Source organism: Rattus norvegicus, chromosome 15, assembly GCF_021556685.1.
Source record: "Rattus norvegicus strain SHRSP/BbbUtx chromosome 15, alternate assembly SHRSP_T2T, whole genome shotgun sequence".
NCBI lineage: Eukaryota > Metazoa > Chordata > Mammalia > Rodentia > Muridae > Rattus > Rattus norvegicus.
Genome location: NC_141548.1, coordinates 20,448,818 through 20,463,866, shown reverse-complemented (window position 1 = coordinate 20,463,866; position 15,049 = coordinate 20,448,818). Strand labels below are relative to the sequence as shown.

Genomic DNA, 15,049 nt, shown 5'->3' with positions numbered 1-15,049 from the left:
TCTGATTTAGCGTTGCCTTGCAGGGTCTAAGAAAAGCACCTGCCTCTCACTGAATCTATAGATAGGTAGCATATTCCTTCTTTTTGTTTTTTGTTTTTTTTTTTCGGAGCTGAGGACCAAACCCAGGGCCTTGCGCTTGCTAGGCAAGTGCTCTACCACTGAGCTAAATCCCCAACCCCTAAATGTAGTTTATTTGTTTTTTGTTTTTTTCGGAACATATTCCTTCTTGACGTGACCATTCCTTCTAGTCTAGTCCCCTGCCTCCTCCTGTGCCTTTGCAAAGTTTCTTTCTTCTAGCTGGCCAGTGCATCAGGTTGGTGAGACTTAGGAGGCAAACCCCGGCGTAGTGCAGCCTTTGGGCCGTAGAGGGCGAGCGCCGCTAAGGAGTTCGCTTCTATAGGGTAGGAAAGGGGCGGAGTCTCGGGGGCGGGGCAGCGTAGCGCGCAGGCGCCAGGCCAGGCAACTTGCGCGCCCGGGGACGGACGAAGACAGTCCAGCTCCTGTTGCGGCTAGTGTAGCAACGCTTTCGAGCCCCCTTCCCACTTGCCTCAGTTCCCCTTCCCCGGGCCCTTAGGGCTTTTCATCTCAGTCCCTGAAGCTCGTTGCCTCCGCTCACTCTCTGCCTCCAGGATGCCGGTGACCGAGAAAGACCTGGCGGAGGACGCGCCGTGGAAGAAGATTCAGCAGAACACGTTCACGCGCTGGTGCAACGAGCACCTCAAGTGTGTGAACAAACGCATCGGGAACCTGCAGACCGACCTGAGCGACGGGCTGCGGCTCATCGCGTTGCTTGAGGTGCTCAGCCAGAAGCGCATGCACCACAAGTACCATCAGCGGCCCACCTTCCGACAGATGAAGCTGGAGAATGTGTCTGTGGCTCTGGAGTTCCTAGACCACGAAAGCATTAAGCTCGTGTCCATTGGTGAGTGTTGTGGCCAGGCCCTAGATTTGCAGTAATCGGGGTATCCGGCAGCGCGCCCCACCGCGCATCGCATCCCGGGCGTGAGGCGAGAGGGAGATGGTTCTGGGATAGCCCTAGGAACATAGGCCTTTTCCGCGGCGCCATCTGTGGGCTGGGACCTGGCGTGATTGCTCGACATGGTGCTCCTGGCGGTGCCGCTGCACTGTTGAGGTCGGTTAAAGCACTAAGACCCTCCAGTCACACCTGGAGATTTGATTTGCAGGAGCCCCTGGAATTGCTGGCGAAATCGTCTGCTGGCCCTAATGGCAAAGCCCTGGACTCAAGTACCAAATCCCTACTTTACGCTCGCCAGGTGCGCCCTGAACAGAGTGACCCGCCCGAGCTGAAAGGGCGTTGGCTCGGAGCCTGGGCGTGGAGACCTGAGAAGCGACTGCTCTCTTGCTTGAGATCTCTCCACCTAGGTGGAGACGAGGACCTCGGACCCTCCCCTCCCCTTCTAAGGCCGGAATGGGTGTGGGTCCTGAGGTTGGAAGGGGCGTCGCAGGGGAATGTTCTCACTTCCCAGCTCTGGCTCAGCGCTGGAGGGTTCCTTTAGGTTGAGATAATTTAGTGGTTGATAATAATTAATGTGTGTAGAAGAGGGCTTGACTAGCGCTGGCAGTGTGGCCCCCTAAATTATCTCAGTATTTAACGTCCAGTGGGCTGAGATGTCCTTAGGCCCATTTTACAGAAGAGGGGACGTTTAGAGGGCTAATTGACTTGCCCAGGGTCACCTGCAAGTGTGGTTCAACTGAGAAGTAATGCCGTGCCCCACCCCCTTTCCCTGGGTCTTCCTGAGAGGGAGTTTTGAGTCTTGCTTCTTTCCTACTGTCTTGGGTGAGAGAATTAAGGTCTGGAGTTGTTCAGGCTTCTAAAGAGAAAACAGGGCCCTTAAGGATGTGTTTTGAGACAGACAAAGGGGTTGTGTATATGTCCGGGCTCACTTGTTTGCCCCCTGAGGCATTTGTGTGTGCACATATCGCATGCATTTATGAAAGATTTTTTGCGTACACAGTGGGCGTGCAGAGCACTGAGTATACAGAGGATGCGTGCACTTCGTGGAAAGGGATTACTTAGGGCTGGGGTTTCTTCCTGAGGAAACAAGGCTATTATAGTGACTCCCGGTGACAGAAAGGAAGGAAGGTGGGTGTGGCTTCTGGGACTTTCTCTAGCAGAAAGGGGTTCCCTCTGGACTGAACCTCCTCCGGGCCTCACCCTGGACTTTCCCCACACCTGTGCTGGCAGGTACATGAGCTTGCTACTTCCTGGGTCAAGGTCGCCACAACTACCAGCAAGCTCTCCCTTCCAGGGGTAGCTTCTCAGTAGAGGAAGCTGCCTCAGATGCGGGTGGGAGGGGTGGGGGATGGGAGGGGCTGTTGGGGGGCTTGTCTCTTGTATTGAGGAGGGAGGACCTCAGAATTCTACAGGAACTCTCCTTTCCTATGAAGAATGATTTTTCAAGGCCTGCTTGGCTGAGCTGCTTGCTTACATCCATTCTTTGTTTTAAATGCTATATGTATTTCATTAACTCAACAAAGAAACTTAAATTAAGCCAGGAGTTGAACATGACAGATTTCCTTTTAAAAAAAGAAACCATAGCACCAGAAAATCAAGGACTTCCTAATTTACTAGCTGGTTACTCACAGGTAGGGGCTCCCAGCCATGCACCAAGCTTGTAGTTCTCATTCTGGCTTTGTCTGGTGGTCCCTCACAGTTTTCTAATTGGTCCTTAGGATTTCCACTCTCAAACCTGCTGAGGCCTGAGCCTCCCACAGTCTACCATCTCAAGGTGATCTTCCATTCATCTGATTGGTGGTGGTGGTGGGGGTCTGTCATCCATGGCCATCTTGCTTACGTAGACCACCACGAGTTGCACTGTTTGATTTGTCCCTTTAAAATATTTCTTGGATCGAATTCCCCAGAGTGGTGTTCTTAGGTTAGAGGGTGTGACCACATACAACTCCTCCCTAGTTGCTTTCCAGAAAGTTCTCTTTAGCAAACAGGTTTCCCAGCCTCCGAGACCTGACCATCTTGCCAGGGGCCCAGACTGCTGAGGGAAGAGATGGAGCCAACAGAGTCTCGCCTAGTTCTAGGGATAGATGTTGTAGGTAATGACCGGCCTAAAAAATGTCATCTGGCCTGGACCTCAGTTCGCTTATTCACTGTTCACTTGTGTTTTCTTGTACCCACTGCGGCCACCCACTGTGTGTTCTGTTGACTGTTCCCATCGAATATCCTGACTAATCCGTGATAGCCATTAATGTCCTTCTGATAATGATCTTCTCTAACAGTCCCCTAGAGAGTCAGGCAGGGGCTGGGTTCTGTCCTAGGCTACTCCACATCGCTTAGAAAGCAGTCACTGTTGTCAATGTTATTGTTGTTAGTATTCAAGTGTTCCTACTTGAAAAGATAGGAAACAGAAATGAACCAATTACTGAAGGTGACGGGGCTAGGAAGCACACTGTGCCCAGAATGCACATTTGCTAAGCTATTTGATTTTTAAACTTCAAGTGGATTTCCTCCTAGCGTCAGAGGTGAATGCAGTACAGCCTCCCTTCCCTTCCCTGCATAGAAGGGTTGATGTAGCTTACACCTTGCAGTTCCAGGGGGTTGAAGTGATAGCTGGATACCCACAGTTTGAACCTTAGCCTCAGATGCAGTAGGTGGGGATCGTGGGGGTCTTTGGTGAGTGGCAAGATTAATCCCCTGGGCTATGAGGATGGCTCCTGGGATTAAATGCTGTAATTGTCAGGAGGTGTTTTGTCTTAGGGTTGAGTCTGTTCCGGAATAGCTGCTGTTTCCATTGGTGGCATTTTATTGAGCGTTCCTGTTCTCTGGGGGCTCATGTTTTACTCTGTAACCAGGGAAGATTATTATGTGAATTCAGAGCCTCATTGTACACCTTGGCTAACGCCCAACAGTTTGCATTGTGAGAACCTTTAGAATCATGTCCGTAAGCCCAGCCACAAGACGTGAGATGGTCAGCAGCTGCCAGAGGACAGTGACATATCTGCCAATAACTTCTGAAAGACAGCGGTGGCTATTTATTTGCTCACATTTGTGGTTTATCAGAAGTAGGTCCCACCCTAGGCGCTATCCCAACATTGAAAGTTTTGTTTAGTTTATGTCTTGGGCAGTTCACAGTGAGGTTCAGCATGCTTAGTTACAGTTGTCTTTTCTTTTTTTTTTTGGTCAGGACTTGGCAGTTTTATTTACTTGTTTTCTCCACAAATCTTTCTGACTTTTGGGAAGCCCAGCTTACTTTGGAAAGAAAAGAAGTCTCCAAGCCCAAAAATGACAATTGAGGCCGCTAGAAATTTGGGTAATATATTATGGTTTGGTCCTCTAGAAAAGGAATTTTTCTTCCCCTGCCTTTTGCAAGATGCAGCTGACCCCGCTGTTACTTTAACTTACCTGTACAGGGTCAGCCTAGGCATTGTTAGTTCGACCCAGCCCCTGGGTGGGTCACCATGCCACTTAGCATCTTCCCCCTACTTTTGTCTCCTCATCACTAATCTGATGTGCAGTTCCGGTTGTGGTTCCTCATGACCTAGCTAGCAAAAGCCAGTGTGTTCTTTTGGACCATACAATCTAAGAGCCACGGAAAATACTTAGGTAGTGAAACCTCAGCTTTGTTAGAGTTGACAAATCCAGGGCCATTTGCAACAAGACAGCAGCCACATTACCTTGAGGTATATTAAGGGCAAGGGGTTGGTTAATTCTCCCTTGCCACAAAGTAACTATTAAAAATTTTCTACTCCTCTGTTGTAGAAATAGTAAATACCAACTTAGAAAGTTGTTACAAAGGTAATTTTACGTACCTTTTGCTTGTAATAAAGCTGGTTACTACCTCTAAACGTGGCTGAAATGGACTGTGGGGTTGGCTCCATAACTAAGAGCACTGACTGTTCTTGCAGAGGACCTGAGTTCAGTTCTCAGCACCCACATGATGACTCACAACCATCTGTAAATCCAGTTTCAGGGAATATTCTGCTCTCTCCTGAACTCCGTAGGCACTAGTCACACATACATGTATGCAGGCAAAACACTCATACCATAAAAAAAAAAAAAAAAAAAGCTCTTTTTTTTTTTTTTTTTTTTTAAGTGGCTGGAATTGTTCAGGATACATATTAAGTGATCTGTGAGTGTTTGTTAACTTGACAGGGTACTGTGAGATTATCTCAAGTTGGGCTGGAAGGGTTTGCACAGGAACTGAAGCTCCAGGCACCGCTCTGGGAGGCCAGCTCAGCCGGCTCATGTTGATCCTGCTTGCTAAAATAGAGTAGGGAGCTGCCTAGAGAGTGTCTTGCTCCTTGGAAGGGGATGACCCTGCTATGTTCTGGCTGGCCCCAGGACCCATTCACACCAGCTTTGTTTCTGAGCTGGACAGGAGCTCCAGGCGCCCTGTCATTCCAACCTCCCACCCCGTTCAGGAATCTCTGGGCCAAATCACTTCCAGATGGTGGCTGGGCCTCTCTCTGCTGAGCTCAAGCAATGGTGGGGCCAGCATTGCTAGGGAGCTGCTTGCCTGCGTTCTCGGAGGGTCTGTGGGAAGGATGGCCTGTATTTGGAGCCAAGTATGTCTTTAGACACTCCATGACCCACAGGTACAGGCTCTGCCCTGTGAGCAGGCATCATGAAGGGGGATGCTGAGCGCAGCTGCCTTGCAGTTTGGGGAAGTAGGTGTTCAAAACCAAGCTCTTAGTCCCTGGGCAGGAATTCTAGGCATCTTACTTTCGGTATACGTAGAATCGGCATGTCCCAGGCCTGCTGATCCAGGCATGGACTAGAGTCAGAGCTAGACTGCTTGGATCATGATGCTTTCACTCTGCCCTGTGACAGCTCTAGTGTGTTGCTTTAATTTTTCTAAGCCTTGACTCCTGTCTGTAAAATGAAGGAGAATAATAAGGAGTCCCTATAGAATAGTAGCAGAGCGTGATGTATTTGATTAGGCTGGAGCTCAGTTGGGAGAATTCTTGCCTAAGGTGCGCAGAGTCTGGAATTTTTGAACTCCAGAACTGAGTGGACATGTCATGGTGGCACGCACCTGTAATTCCAGGACTTGGGAAGTAGAGGCAAGATGGTCAGAGATTTGAGGTCATCTTCAGCCACATGACAGATCTGAACTTACTCTGGGCTACATGTCCATGCCCTGCCGTACACACACACACACACACACACACACGCACACACACATACACACACATCACTCAGTAACACAATGAGGTTGAGAATGTTCATTAATAATTATTTTTTGTTTGTTAAGAGTCTCATGTAGCCTAGGCTAGCCTTGGGATTGCAGATAGGCTCGCCCCTTCTTTCCAATTTGTAATCTATACAGGGCCTTTTGTATGCTAGACAAGTGCTCTACCCCCATGCTATATCTTTAGTGTCTTGGCTTTTCTTTATCTACCCCAGTCCCTATTTTATTATGTTATGTTTAACTTTACTTTTAGTATTCTAAGAAGCTGGATCTGAGTTACAACCCTGTCTTAAGCCTGATGGAATGAGCCATTTCAACCAAAAAGGGTACCATTCCTACTTTAATAATAATTACAGTTGTCATGCATTTCTACTAGAAATCAGCTTTTACATTATCCTTGTAACTAGTTACTGACTGAATGTGCCAATGAGCGGTGAGTAGCCTTTGCCCAGGAACCTTCTAGCATTTGCCTCCAGTGCTTTTCTGTGGTAAATGATAATTGTTATGTCTCTTCTACAGACTGTTACAAAGTAACTGGATAAGACTTTTGCTTTGCCTATTGTCTAGTGGCAAAACTACCACAGAATCTTCAACTCCATTCTTCCTCTTTCAGCCAGACCTCATACTCCAGAATGTCCTTTGCCAGATTCTTCTGTACTCTAAGCAAGAACATAGCTCGGCCCTTGACCTAGTCAGTCTTGGTGAAGAAGCTGCACTGTACTCAGGGACTCACAGTGGCTGGCCGCTTCTCCTCCCCCACGCTCAGAACCTGGTTTCTCTCAGTAGTTCAGGTAGAAACCTTGGCAGGGACAGCAGTATGGTTCTGTTTACTTGTCTATTCCTGGAACCAGCTCTGCCTCCATCCAGCCTTTGCTGTGCTCAATGTTGAGCTGTGCTCCCTTAGCCTCTACTGTAACATCCGTGTCTTCATGCCTTCTGTCTGCTAAGCATTGGTCTCTGCAATTTTTATCTCCTCCAATCCTCATTGCGAACCCTGTAATAATACTTTATTTTTGAGACAGTGTTCTCGCTTTACAGTGCAGACTGTTCTCAAAACTTGTGATCCTCCTGTCTCCAGCTTGCATCTCTGCATTTTGTGGGTGAGAAAACCAGGGCTGAACTCCCACCTCTTTATAAGTCAGGTATGATGTAGGCTGTGCCTGTCTGTGATTTATGTCTGACCAGAAGCCACTTTTCCCCCCCAGCATACATGGCTATGAATGTGGCCCAGTGCAAAAACTGTAAACCGACTTAAAGCATGTTGTACGAATTGTTTTCCTTTCTTCTGTTGTTTCATTTGGGGCGTGGGGACGTAATTCAATTCTACAGTTTTGTAGGATGGACTTTGTGGTTGACATAACTTCATCCTGTCGCAATGTCAAATGGTTAGCGACCTGTGAGAATGAAGTACTTTCACATCAGTCATACCATACACAGCCAAGTAAAATAGGTCTGTTATTGTAGAAAGAGGTTATAGGAGAGACTTTCTCCTTGATTGGGTGTCGGTGGTGTTTGCTTTATTTTATTTTTTGTTTTGTTTTGTTTTGCTTCAGACTTGTTTGTGCTTGATTAATGCAACACTAACGTTTTCCGCTATAAGCTGGCTTTGATGACACAAACGTCAGCTCCTCAGGAGGAGGCTGAGTCAAGACAGGTTCAAGGCCAGCTTGTGTAATTTAGTGGGATCCTGTCTCAAAATGAAGTGGGAAACAGGCAGGGTTGGTGGGGTATTGCTGAGGGGATAGATCAATGCTGGAATTCTAGAGTGTGCGAGGCCCTAGGTTCGATTTCTAGTATTGGAGGTGGGGAGAGAGAAATCTCCTCACCCACCCTCAGTCCCATTCGCCTTATCTGTCCCAACCAACACCAGGGAGCATTGACAGTGCGGACAGGGTGCTTTCCACAGTTTCTTTAGCTATTTCTGTGAGCCCTTTGCCTATGGTTCCCAGTGGAAACAGCCAAAACCGTTTGCTTTGAGGCAGCTGTTTGGGGCCTTGTGTTGTAAGTAAGGCCTGGAAGCCAGAGGTGAGGAAGGAGGCTCCCTAGGAGTTCCTTGCGGCTTCTGTCCTGCATCCTGAGAACTCACAGTGCCTGCCCCAAAGCAAGTGCGGACTGAGGTGGGGGATGTGTCAAGAGCTGGCTGTGTCAGCAGAGCATTGGTGGACATTGGCCCAGCCGTCCCCTGTAAGAAATGACCTCACCTACATCCTTTTCTTCCGCTACCTTTAAACATTAACCAGGGGGAAGGTGTTTTCTGGGGGAGGGCAGTGTTCCTCTCTGCGCAGGCCTGGCAGTGGTCTTTTATTTGTTTGGCCCTGGTGTATCTTGCCTGCAGTTCCACCAAGTGGCTTTCTGTTCATTGTTCGGCTGGCCTCAGGCAGGCCACCAGCAGGAAGGAAGCTGTGTGCTTGAAGCTCAGCTTGTGTTGCCCGTGGCCTTCTCCACCCCCAGAGAAGCTGGTCTGAAGGCCCATTCAGGGCCCAGCCTCCTGAGTAGTTCAAGGCTGGCTTGTTGAAAGGCCTGGGTTTTACACCGCACTCCTGTTCTCTGTCTCTGAAGGCCCTTTATGCTGGCATGAATTCCCTTTCTCATGGAGATTTGAAGCTCTTTTGACTAAATGGGCCTGGTCACCTTACTGAGTATTTTCATAAGGATTTCGCCGTGCCAGCCAGCTTTTCTGGAATTTCCTCTCTGATAGAAAGGCAACCAGTGAGGTTGGAATTATTTGGAACTTTGCTTGGAATGTTGGCACCCTCACTATATAGGGAACCGGGTGGGGATTTGTGGCAGGGGCTATGTAAATTCACTATGACACATAAATTGAGATTTTTTTAAGATGGAAAAAAGAAAAAAAAAAAAAACACAAACCAAACCGCAAGCAGTTGGCTTTCCTTCCACAAAGAAGAAATGGTGTTTGTTTCCACCTTGTGCTGAGTGTGATTGAGGGACAGTCAGGCTTCCCTTGCAGGTGGAGGTAGGAAAAGTTAGAAATGGCTCAAGTTGTGTTCCTCTGCCCTCTGCAAGCCATCCCTTAGGGAAACAGTTTGCTTTTTATCACGTCGGTAGCACAATGCTTATGGGAATCATTCCAAGTTCCTTGCATGTTCCTGGAGGGACTTAACAGATTCAAAGGAATCAAGAATGATTTGACACCCCACTCTCTGAAGAGCATTCTCTCAGGTCTAAGAATAAGTGGAAGAGTTATCATGTTATCATTGGTCATAAGGCAGCTAGAAATGGGGACGGACATTGTTCCTTGGGGGACCTTAGGGACCAAAACTCTAAAGTTTTTCTTTCTTTTTTTCTTTCTTTCTTTCTTTCTTTCTTTTTTTTTTTTTTGAGGCTGGGTATCCCAGGCTGGCCTTGAACTTCTGATGGACCAGCATACCCTGTTTTCATGCAGGTCTCTGTGACTTGGTTGTTCCCTTAACCAAGCAGAGCTCTGGCTTCTGTTCACAAAATCCCCTCAGAAAGAGGGCAGAACATAGTAGAGAGATTAGGAATACTTCAGGTCATCTAGAAGTAGGACCCAGAAGTGTCCCAAATACAGGAGCTGGGTAGAGCCTGGCTTAGAAGCATGTGTGGGTGGCTTGTCATGGTCCTCGCAGCAGCTGGAGGAGGGTAACTGGCACTTGGGGATGGGATGCCTCTGGGACGGATGGAGGGGGTGGGAGGGTGGGGGATTGTTACTAGAAGGGTCTAGCATTCTACTTTCTGCTGATTTCTCTCTTACTGCAATCCTTTATGTGTTTTCTTTGATATTCAAGGTGGTTACTTCACTGGGTGGAGGCCCCGCCCTGTCCTTAGGCTCCATATCCCCCTCTCACATCTGCCTTGGTCTCTTCTGCTGTGAATCGTAATTGTTCCAAGGCCAGGGATCTGTCTTACTTCTAAGCTTGACACTTTAAGAAATAACTTACTTACTGGGCTGGAGAGATGGCTCAGTGGTTAAGAGCACTGACTGCTCTTCCTGAGGTCCTGAGTTCAATTCCCAGTAACCACATGGTGGCTCACAGCCATCTGTAATGGCATCAGATGCCCTCTTCTGTCTGAAGACAGCTACAGTGTACTCATATACATAAAATAAATAAATCTTAAAAAAAAAAAGAAAAGAAATCACCTACCCACTAAACAGTCTCTAGCACAGTGGGTTGAATAATGAGCCCAGTGAATCGATTTGCTTGCAATGTGTGTGTTTGGGTCATTGTTGCATCTTGTTGCTAAAGTGGGGAGGGTTGTATAGTGTGACCTGTGGGGGTCCCAGCAAAACACCAGTTTTTGGATCTGTGATGATGAAGTTAATTCAGCCCTTCATACTCACCCTCTCAACACTGACAGTTGGCCATCAGCTGTTAGAAAGCAAGGTTTCTCAAGGGAAGCCCAGACAATGAACTTAACAGTAGGCCATTTAGGTTCAGAGTCCAGTAATCATAGTAACAGCTTCATGAGAAGTAGAGTGTGCAGATTGATATCTGCTAAGAACCAGGCCTTGTTATAAAGGCTTTCCAACAATAGCTAAAGGAAACCTCATTGTAACTTCGAAAGACAATTATTGTTACAATGTTCATATACAGGTAAGGAAACTGAGGCACACCCAGCTGGCTAGCCGGGGTGTGGCTGGCTGTTATTTTTAAGATTTTTATCTTTTTTTAAAATTTATTTTTATTTTATGTGTGTTGGTGTTTTGCCTGCATGGATGTCTGTGGGAAGACTTCAGATTGCCTTAAAGTAGCATTACAGAAAGTTGTGACCTGCCACGTGGGTGCTGGGAATTGAACCTGGGTCCTCTGGAAGAGGAACCAGTATTCTTAACCACTGAGCCATCTATTCTGCCTCAAGCATGTTTTTGAATAAAAATTCATATCTGTAGGCTGATGAGGTGACTTAGGGAGTTAAAGTGCTTGCTACCAAGCCTAAAGACCAGGGTTCAATTCCTGGGAGCCCATGTTGGCTGGAGACAGAACTCCTGCAAATTGTCCTCTGATTTCTTCCATGTATCCGACATGATGCGTGCACATGCACATGCACATGCGCACATGTGCACACGTACACACTCACACAAAGGGTTACATAAATAATCTTTAAATTTACATTGGTAGTCATTTATTTTGAAAAAAAAAATCAAGAACAGAGAAAAGCATGGCTCTCACCTCTAAAGAACTTGGGTGGATTTTTTTTTTTTTTTTTTTTCCTTTCAAGGATTTTGGCTAACAGTCTCCTTTTGGTTTAAGGGAGAAAAGAGAGATGCATTTCTCAGGAATGAGACTGGACTGGAACTTTCTTGTGCAGTCACTGCTCTCACTGGTGTTCATAACAAGATTCACCTTTGAGCTTTAACTGTGCTTGGACTAGCATTAATATTGGATGTGTTACTTGCCTTTCATTATGGTTTGGAAGTCTCTCTTGGTTCAGGAATATGTTTTGGTCAAGGAGCAAGGGTGTTCCAGCTACTTCCTGTGTTTTTTTTTTTTTTCTTTTTTTTCCGGAGCTGGGGACAGAACCCAGGGCCTTGTGCTTGCTAGGCAAGCGCTCTACCACTGAGCTAAATCCCCAACCCCTACTTCCTGTGTCTTAAAAGCTTTTAGGACCAACTTTTATTGGGACTGCCAGGGTCTGTTAACAGTTATTATGTTTGGTAACTGTTGCAGTTTTTGTCTCGTGTTTAGCTGCCCAGTAGAGAGACTCAGTTTAGTTATTTAGCTGCTCAGCTACGCCCACAGTTTAAAATGTGTTTCAGAAGTTCCCCTGGCAGGATGGAGCTGGAGAGCCTGCTTGGTCCCACTGCCCTCCTAGGGACTTGTAGTGACTGCCCTGTACTGGCCTGAAGGCTTCACACTCTTATGGAGGAACTTCTCCCAGTAGGACACCAGAATATCCCATTTCTGTTTCCTGTGAGGCAAGGGAGATGGAATGAAAGCCACTTATGATACAGCCAGTGCTTAGGACTATAGGTCAGAATGACCCTGCCACTTCCGTGGGAGTCTTGGGACCAGGTTTCTGGAGTGTTCTGAAAGGAAGTACTTTGACCTTTCACAACCCTCCTAAGCAGCACTCTGGTCCTGGAGGACCATAAATGACTTGTAAATCACACCCATCCCCCACCTTCTAGAACCTTCCCTTCCCCCATTGGCAAGGGTCACCTCAGGCTAGGGGAAGAAGTAATCTCATTATCAAGGAAGGGTTGATGTATTTACGGAGGCTAGGAATTGGTCCAATCTGAGAGACTGAGACTGTTACCAGAGAAGAGGTCACCTGGGCTTCTGACTAACTGTTGGGTAGGTACCATTCAGCTTAGTGGCATTTTCTGGCCTTCTGGGCAATCTTGTTTTAAGGATAGAAAGCGAGCATGATGACACTTTTTCTTTTTGGTTTGTTTGTTTGTTGGTGTTTCGTTCTTTTTTTTTTTTGTTGAGACAGGGTCTAACTATGTAGTTCTGGCTATCCTGGAACTCACGATGTTGACCAGGCTGGCCTCGAACTCAGAATCCAAATTCTGGGATTAAAGGCTGATTTTTTTTTTTTTTTTTTTTTTTTTTTTTTTTTTTTTGTTGTTGTTGTTCTTTTTTTCGGAGCTGGGGACCGAACCCAGGGCCTTGCGCTTCCTAGGCAAGCGCTCTACCACTGAGCTAAATCCCCAACCCCTTTTTTTTTTTTTTTTTTTTTTTTTTTTTAAAGACAGCATCTCACACTGTAGCCTAGGAAGGCCCAAAACTTGGGGTAAGTCTCCTAAGGGATGGATAATAGGCAGGAGCCACCACTCCTGGCAATGCCAAAGCACTTTTGATGGCTTCTTCGACTTCTCTTGTCAGTTTGTATTTTAGTTACTTTTCCATTGATGAGACACCGTGACCAAGGCAATTTATAGAAGGTTAGAGTCTGATCATCGTGGTGAGGAACATGTCAACAGGCAAGAAGGCATGGTTCAGGGAGACTAGAGGAAAGTTAATATCTTATCTGTACATCGGAGGTCAAGGGAGCTGACAATAGTAGAGCTTTTAAAATCCCAGGCCACACCTTCTAATCTTTCCCAAACAATTCCACCAACTGGGGACTGAGCATTCAAGTATGAGGCTTTGGTGGACATTCTCATTTAAACCACCACAGTTTGGCCAATCATTTCCTTTTTTTTTTTTTTTTATCTGCCCCTACCCTACAGGCTTCTTTATACCCTTCTCCTTTCCCCCCCATTAACCCATTCTTTTTGTCTCTTGCAATGACACCCCCCCATTTTATTTTCAAATTTAAAGCATATGTGTGTGCGCGTGAGAGTGTGTACATGTACACATGTATGTGTATGTATGTCATACCTCATGGGTAGAGGTCAGAGGATAATTCTGGGTGGGGGTGGTTTTGTTCTTTCCACCATGTGGGTTGGAGAGATGGGATCTGAGTCCTCTTCAGGCTTGGCAGTGGGCATCTTTAGTTGTTTAGGCGTCTCTCCAGCCTTCTTTGTTATGTTTTGTTTTTTAAGGATGTATCTGCTGTTATTGTGTGTGTGTGTGTGTGTGTGTGTGTGTGTGTGTGTGTGTGTGTGTGTGTGTGTATGTGTGAGTGAGTGCTTGATTGGGGCAGGGGAGCAGACATGCATTGCCACAGCACTTCAGGAGGTGTCGTAGGACAACTTACTGGAATTTGTTCTCTCCTGCGGTTTGGTCTTAAGAGATTGAATTTGGGTTGCCAGATTTGCGTGGCAAACACCCGTTATCTGCTACGCTATCCCACCACCTTTTAAAGTGAGATAAAGCCTTCTTTTAAAGGCTTTATTTATTCCCCTTTATGCTGTGTGTGTGTATGTGCTTATGCATATGTGTGTGTGAGCAGGTAGGCAGCTTTTTTATATGGGTGCCGGGGATTGAGTTCTGATTTCTGTATTTTAGAGGCAAACACTCACTGAGCTATCCCCCATCCCTCTCATTTCTTGCACTCTTGGTTTTTTGCCTTGTCTGTATAAGAGATGGCCTTTGAAAGATTTGTAATATGCTGACCACCTTTTCGTTGGCTCTGACTGGCCACGCACAGGAAGCTGTTTCTCTCCTGTTTTCCAGACAGGCGTGGTGATTTAAAATTCCAGATGCTTCTGAGTCTTGGAGGATCATTTGAGCATAAGAGTTTGAAACCAGCCTGGGCAATATAGTGAGACTTTACCCAAAGGGGAAGGGGAGGGAAGGTAGCATTGAAGAGTCTGAGGCAGGTGAATTCAGAGCCAACCTGGGCTACAAAGGAGATGAGGGACACCCCCCACCCCAAATCTCCTTCCCGGAGTTACAGGGTAGGAAAGTTCTTGTGGGTGTGTCTGGTTCCTAGCAAATGATCAAGAAACAATAGCTGATTCTGTCCTGGTGTCTGTAGTACTTGCTCCTCTTTATCTTGCAGAAACAAGTCTTCCTGCTCATGTCCCTGATTTAGCAGAAATGGTGAGCAGTAGGGAGCTAGGAAGACAAGATGGTGTTTGCAGTATCAGTCTAGACTGACTATGAGGCTACCAGACTGTCTTGCACAAAGTAGCAAATCGAGCCAGCTGTTGCCATCCAGCCCCCAAGACTTAGCTCTCCCCGACTTGGTCCTGGGTATCATTTTCTCTTCCTTTAATCCAGGCCCTTGACATCTGGGACATTGTAAGGCTGCCTGCACCACCTGCCATCCACACTTTCACTGTCCTGGGTGCGGTCTTAACCCCAGTGCAGTCCAACCTTGTGTCATGAGTCTTATGATAGTACTACCCTGGAGATCCAGGTTGCTGGGTCAGGATGAGCGTAGGAGGCTGCCATAGTGAATTCTTTGGTTTCTAACACAGGAGTAGATCTGGGAAGCGACAGTAGGCTCCTCAGTTGTCACCAGCCTCTCTGCTACTAGGCTGAAGGGAGATGTGGGGGTCTTGCTTCCTC

At 46.9% G+C, this 15,049-nt stretch overlaps 1 protein-coding gene across 6 annotated transcripts in view; it reads left to right on the top strand.

The window, feature by feature from the left end:
- The first annotated feature begins 490 nt into the window (after nucleotides 1-490).
- Flnb (filamin B) overlaps nucleotides 491-15,049 on the top strand; it is a 133,087-nt gene continuing 118,528 nt past the window's right edge. For all 6 annotated transcript variants that reach the window (XM_087585931.1, NM_001107288.2, XM_087585930.1 and 3 more), the window contains 1 exon segment: nucleotides 491-922. In XM_087585931.1, coding sequence (XP_087442057.1) covers nucleotides 631-922 — 292 coding nt within the window. In that variant the 5' untranslated portion in view covers nucleotides 491-630.